Source organism: Seriola lalandi, unplaced genomic scaffold, assembly GCF_002814215.2.
Source record: "Seriola lalandi dorsalis isolate HSWRI2012SDOR001 ecotype SW California unplaced genomic scaffold, Sedor1 jcf7180002054730, whole genome shotgun sequence".
Taxonomy (NCBI): Eukaryota; Metazoa; Chordata; class Actinopteri; order Carangiformes; family Carangidae; genus Seriola; species Seriola lalandi.
The window spans coordinates 49466-55884 of NW_019525283.1; the positions used below are offsets into that span (position 1 = coordinate 49466).

Consider the following 6419-nt stretch of genomic DNA (forward strand, 5'->3'; position numbering starts at 1 on the left):
TGCAGCATAACTCACACTCACACTCTTGAGAACTGACAGAAGTGTTGAGCTGCTCGGCTATCGACTGCTTAGCCAACTTTCATTTGCCGACAAACAAATTTCACCTGCGAGTTGGTAAATAAGGACTAAATTTTCATTTCTGGTAAATAAACCCCAGATTGGTGTTGGTTTCCTTGATTTGAGTGTTGTTTGCTAAAAATGTCAATACTGTAGCTCTGGTTTATGTAGCTGTGTGTGATTAAATAAAAAGGCCTGAATTACTCTCCCTCCAGCAGTGCCATTACGTGCTCTTTATACTGTGGGTGTTTGGAGCATCATTTTGGCATTCTGTGCACAGCAGTGCATGTTTGTGGATGGAGGGAACAGTGCATTATGCATGGACACTACTGAGACTTGCCATCAAAATGGTCTTTTTTTAGGAGCTCCCTGCTATCTTTGTACTAAATAGGCTGTGAATATGATTACAGATGCAGAATTAAAGACCAACACCAAAAGATACCTGCCATTCTGTCCTACAGACCTACGTGATCAGCTGCATTCACACACACAGGAGTATTTTCACTGTGCCAGACTGCATACATAAAAAGGGCAGATAGTGTTTTGTAAAGATGTTTTATTGAGGTATGTGGCCAACCAAATGACTCTGGACTCAGGAAACATCCAAACACATACTTTACATTTTGAAATCTCGAAGGTGTGAACGTGTGATGCTACATAAAACTAGGCAGGATAACAAAGAGTTTACATGGATAAAAGCATAAATCCAGTTCTGTTCTGACACGATTTTTCTCCAAGATGTTTACGTCCGAAGAACGAGGACAAACCATCGGCCTCTTCGAAGAGTTCCACGGTGGAGAATCATTGAATATGACAGCGATAACTATGAAGGAGATACCGCAACAAAAAGGACGACTTATTCAGATGACACAAAATAAGGTGCTATTGTCCTTACTACAAGAAGAGAAGCTTATAGTCTCTAAAGGCTTTCACATATATTAAAATGTAGACTAAAGAACAATCATATTAGCTAGATGTCTGTGCTCTGAAAGACGACGTACGAGTTCAATTATTTCATCATTTTCCGCCCATTGTTCTCCTGTTACATTCTCTGCTTCGATTCTACATTTCCCTTAACGTTTGTCATCTTCCATAAGCAGGGTGTGTGCATCCTCTCTCTGGAAAAATAAAATGAGTTTTAAATTAAGTGAGTAATGAGTTTATGAATCGATAGAAGTCTAAACCAGCTTCATACACGGAAAAAAAAGAAAAAAAGAAAAAGCCTTTACTTTATGTCAGAACTGACCAGTCACATCAACAACAAGAGGACAAGAGAAGAGATGACAGGCTGACATTTGATCAATGATGACTCGTGCACCCATGGGTACAACACTACCTGCATGCCCACACTGACTCATAACACTCATGTCACTCCTCTCTCTGCTCTCTCACTGCACCTCCTCCTCCTCCCTCTGTTTTCCTCCTCCTCCTCCGAGCTGTCAGTGAATCTTAAGACTCCTTGTCATGGTCAGAGAGATCCCCATTGTGTTGTGTTGTTTTTCTGGAAGACTGGCCATGATTTGTTTCCCGCTGTTTGAGCTCTGGTGAACAAGTTAAAATGCTGCTCAACACCCACTGCGGCTCTTCAGCAGGTCTCTGCAGAGAACCGAACCCTTTTATACCCGGCGAGGAGAACAGCTCCTGCCGCTTGTAACCGCTATACTCAGAAGATGTTGACACCGTTTTTCTTGCTCAGTGCTCCCAACAGCCAGCCAAGCAAGGAGGACCACGCTTCCAGTTTTCCTTGAGAGATTCCCAAGTTTCATCTCCCTTCCTTTTGACTTCTCCTGCATCATCTTTGTTTAAAACAGCAAGACGACAAAATGTAGACCCCAGACAATTACTGCTGTTTCTGACTTTTGGGCACAACACATTACATCAAATTGTACTCATATATGATTGTGTCATTAACCAAAAAGAAAAGAGATTCCTGAAGTTTCATTTCCTGTCTCTCTCTGGGAGTTGAAAAGGGATATTTGTTGAGCTGTCGTTTCCATGGAACATGGGGTCTGTCTGCTGATCTATGTTTTCCTAAAGTCATAAATTAAAAGGTTTCTGATGGATTTTTTTTGTACCATATTTTCATTGCAATTTTATACTGAAAAGGTCAGGGAAAAAGTCCCTGTGAAAACATCCTCACAGTCTCAAATTTCCCCTTGAAAATCTTTTCATTTCTGCACTCTCAATTTGGCAAGTGCAATTCTAATTCAGCCTGACGCTGCAGAGGTTTTTTTTTTTAGTGCGTGTACTGCTTTCATCTGATTCTCCTGTCTGTCTGAATGGCAAAAAGCTTTCTCTGGCTGGCAGTGGTTGTCTTTGGCGAGCGCCTCATGTTGTGTACCAGTTTGCATGAAGCTGATATCAGTCCGTCCCCAGGCTGGAGATCCTGACATGAGCATATAGGGATGAGACACGCGGAGTGGGTAGAAACAAGAAAAGGACACTGACAGACGCATCATGTTCCCATGACAGGACACAGCCTCCTCCCACGTCGGGAAACGTCTTTTTGATAAAAACTAAATCTGAAACAGCAAATCCAAGAAATATATTTAAAGCATTTTTGACGTGTGCATCCTCTGGCTGACTAAACATTGATTTTTATATTTGAAAAGATAGACCTACAGCAAGACTGCGGAGAAACAGTCCCCTCTTAAGAGCAGGACTATAACTGTACACTTTATTAAAGACAAACAGCAAACCAATTCAACTGGAAACCTTGTTCATTGTGGGCCGTGGCTCCAAGTCTTTGCAGAAGTGAGTGTTTTCTGTCCTTTTTTTTTATCTACGTTCGGTTCGGTTTTACGTCAGTCAGGACTGTCTGGAAAGGGATGCGGCTGTCCTTTTGCCGAGGTGAGGTCGGAGGAGGGGTGGCGGGGATAGTTTGAAGATGGCTGTGTCCCTGGGGGAAGTAGAAGTGGAAGGATGGGGATGTGCACACAGAGGCTCAGATCTCCTCTATGGAGTCAGCTGGGACCAGCCCTCTCTTCTTCCCGCTGCTCAGCCTCAGAAACACTTCGCCTTCTTCTCGCTTCCCCACACAGATCTGAGGGGAAAGACAGAGCTGGACTTATATCAGAATATAGGTTTTACATGTCAGAAATTATTTATGAAGAATGTGACACATTAATAGACTTTCAAGAACATAGGCAGGTATGCGCGGGGTGTGGGGTGGGGGGGGCAACAGGCATATCAATTTGGCAGAAAATGTTGTGACTAATCTTTCTCTTCAATATGTATGTGAACATTGCCGAAGAATGAATGAACATGCTGCCAGTTCATGTCAGTTGAAGTTCATTTGCCAGTATTATTTCATTAATAGACATGTTTAATCTAGACAAGTTTTAAACTTTGTAAAAATCCTCTACTCTGATTAATATTTTGTTCAACATGGTTTTCCCACATAAAAAGTGAAAAGAAAAGAAAAAAACGGGGCTTGAAGCTCATCTATGTTTACTTTCACAATGAGAAATCTGGATCAGGCCTTGTGGCCCCGCCCACCACCTGCTGGCTCCAGGTGGACAGGTGAAAGAGCAGAAAGAATCAAGATGGTTCGAGGAGGAAACATCAGAGAGACTCAGCCACATGTTTGAGCCTCAGTCAGACCCAAACTCAGATGAGGAGTCTGTTGAGACCAGAACCAGAGACTAGCAGACGGATCAGAACGGTTAACACAGTTAGCATCTGTTATTTGTTTATGTCGTTTGTTAGCTTATAACTGCCAGTGGCTGACACAGTACTAACTCTGTACTGGCAAGGTTTCAGGTTTATTTAGCCCCGCCCCCTGTCCCTGCAAGTTGACGGGATTGGTTCCTTAGGCTTGTGTTTGTATGAAACCCTGGCTGCCTGAATCTGTTTTTATGAGTCATTGGTTCACTACAGTTCAAGGTGGAAACACTCAGTCATGGTGTTGACTGATTATTTCACTCAAGATCATTTATAAAAAAAAATTAACAATAGTAAAAAATTAGGGTTAAATGTTGAAGTGAAAATTAATATGTTCTAAAATTCAAACAAAACAACCCCTCATTTGAACTTTTTGAAGCTTAAAGAGCACCTCATTTCTGTTTTCTCATTTTCATTCAAGATTTTCAACCTGTGCTAAAGAGAAACACGAGTCTTGGGTGCACGGGGCACATAACATGTTGGTGAAATCAGTAAGTCTTATCAGATGAAACAGTGATGACATTGGTGGCAATCCTTTGATCACACCCTGATTGTGATCTGTCCAGGATGTACCCCGCCTCTCTCCCAGTGTGTGCTGGAATAGGCTCCTGGCCCCTGCGACCACACAGGATAAAGTGGGTACGACCACAAATAGAATCCTATGATCCTATGTCCCTATAATCCTTCAAGGCTTATAGACATTTATGAAGAAAGAAAAAATACACACAAAAAAAGAACAAAACCAAATATGTCACAAAACTGCATGGTGGTATTCCTGTACCTGGGATTCCCTGACGGCCATGTGTCCTCTCTCTCGGATGCCGGAGACGCCCTGGATGACCCGCCACACCCTCTCTCCTGGCCGGACCCTCTGCACAAAGTTGGCAGGGAAGAAGCCGACTCTGTCGCCGCTCTTTCCCTGGAAAACACAGGACCAACATTTGGAATTTCTGCTTCATGCTGCAGAATGGACATGAATCCGTGTCACTTGCTGCCACGCTGAAGGGTTGTGTCGTTCCCTTCATAATTGTTTTGAGGTGTTTTGGCTGCTTTGTTGTGAACGGCTGACGATCAGTCCCCCTCCAGTATGATTTAACTTTGCCTTGACATAGATAACTAAGTCTGTAGCAGCTGAACATCTTGGAGCTTAATTTCAGAGTTGCTATCTTCTGCTGTCTAGTAGTAGAATCAGGATGCATTTTTGTTGCCATCCCGATAAGGCTCTGTCTGTGCAGCTACAAATCAGTGTGTGCTGCAGAAACATGAGTAACAACTACAATTACACAAACTAAACCAATCATTGCTTTAAAACGCAAAGAAGAAATTGCTTCAGCTTGATGTCACATTGGTTTTGCACGTATTTATAGAAGAACTGGAGCAGCAGATTACGCCCCTTTAGTTTTCTGGAGCAAACAGATGACGTTTGCACGAACCTCAATATGCAGCAATATTTCATTGTTTATCACCATCTGCCTCAGGTGTTGATGTGTTTATGGAAGTGATTCACACTATACATTGGTAATGAACAGATGATTCAGAAATTATACATTATTTAAAGGTTCGTCAGGACAGCGGTGTTGATTAAGGGTGTTCAGTGACTTCAGAAGTTGTAGTAAATACTGGTCCACTGTGAGAAGATACACACACTCTGCACTATTTAAGTCTGGGTGCATCTTTCTTTTTCTGACAGACACACACACACACACACACACACACACACACACACACCGATGCACATTTATTTCCATTGGGAGTGAGTGAAGCTCATTACAGACTCAATAAAGACATCTTTGAGGCTGCAACACTAGTCAGGTTCATTATGTTAAACTCTTCTGGTAATTTTGGGAGGAAATTATGCTCTATTTCTGTCTGTGGCTGCTTGCATGTTTACGACAGGTAAAAATAGAGCAGGTGTTGTGCATTAAAGGCTTGATTTAAAGGCCTTAATTAACATGTGCACAATAAATACACACACACACACACACACACAGATGTTTGCAAATGATTTATTACCCACCTTCCACCACTCCTCATTAGAGTCGTCAGTGACCTGCACCCGATCACCAGGACTAAAGGAGATAAGACAAGAGGGAAGATGAAAAACAGGAAGCATGAACGGGAGGTGATGGAGGTGGAGAGGAAAAAGGAGACGGGGGAGACGAGAGTGGGATACGTGATGGGGAGATGAAGGGGGTGAGAGAGTGGGAGCGGCGAGCAAAATAAGAAAAAAAAAAGGGGGAGAGAGAGAGAGGGAGAGTTGAGTTCAAGCACAAAAGATAATGTTATCAAACTGCCAGAGGAAGTGGTAGTCACCACGGTTACAAAGCTATGGAGGATAATATGTGGATGAGCCTTTGTTCGTGTCCCTCTGTGGAGGTGACAGAGCAGCTGACACCAAAGTCATGAGGTCTACATGAAATATGACTCGGTAGCGCTCGCTGCAGCGGTGAAGGCAGGACCTGATCTGTAGCCAACCTGGCTTGCATGCTAATCAAGCTAGCAGTTTTTGATGAGATGTTTCCACACACACACACACACACAGTGTCCTAGATACACAGGGAGAAACTGCTGTCCCAGTTGCACTTCTGTACGTTGCGCCTCCTGGGTGCCTGTTCTCACTACTGCCCTATATGATCATCACACACACACACACACACACACACACACACACACACACACACACACACACACACACACAC

The 6419-nt window shown here is 43.1% G+C and overlaps 1 protein-coding gene across 1 annotated transcript; it reads right to left on the minus strand.

Annotated features, from left to right (window-relative positions):
• Positions 1-596: 596 nt before the first annotated feature.
• LOC111668257 (SH3 and cysteine-rich domain-containing protein 2-like) lies at positions 597-5929 on the minus strand. The gene is made up of 3 exons (XM_023424267.2): positions 5738-5929; positions 4502-4639; positions 597-3100 (listed from the first exon to the last, which is right to left on the minus strand). Exons 1-3 carry the CDS (start codon positions 5831-5833, stop codon positions 3002-3004), a joined length of 333 nt encoding a protein of 110 aa, XP_023280035.2. The 5' UTR covers positions 5834-5929; the 3' UTR covers positions 597-3001.
• Positions 5930-6419: the final 490 nt, after the last annotated feature.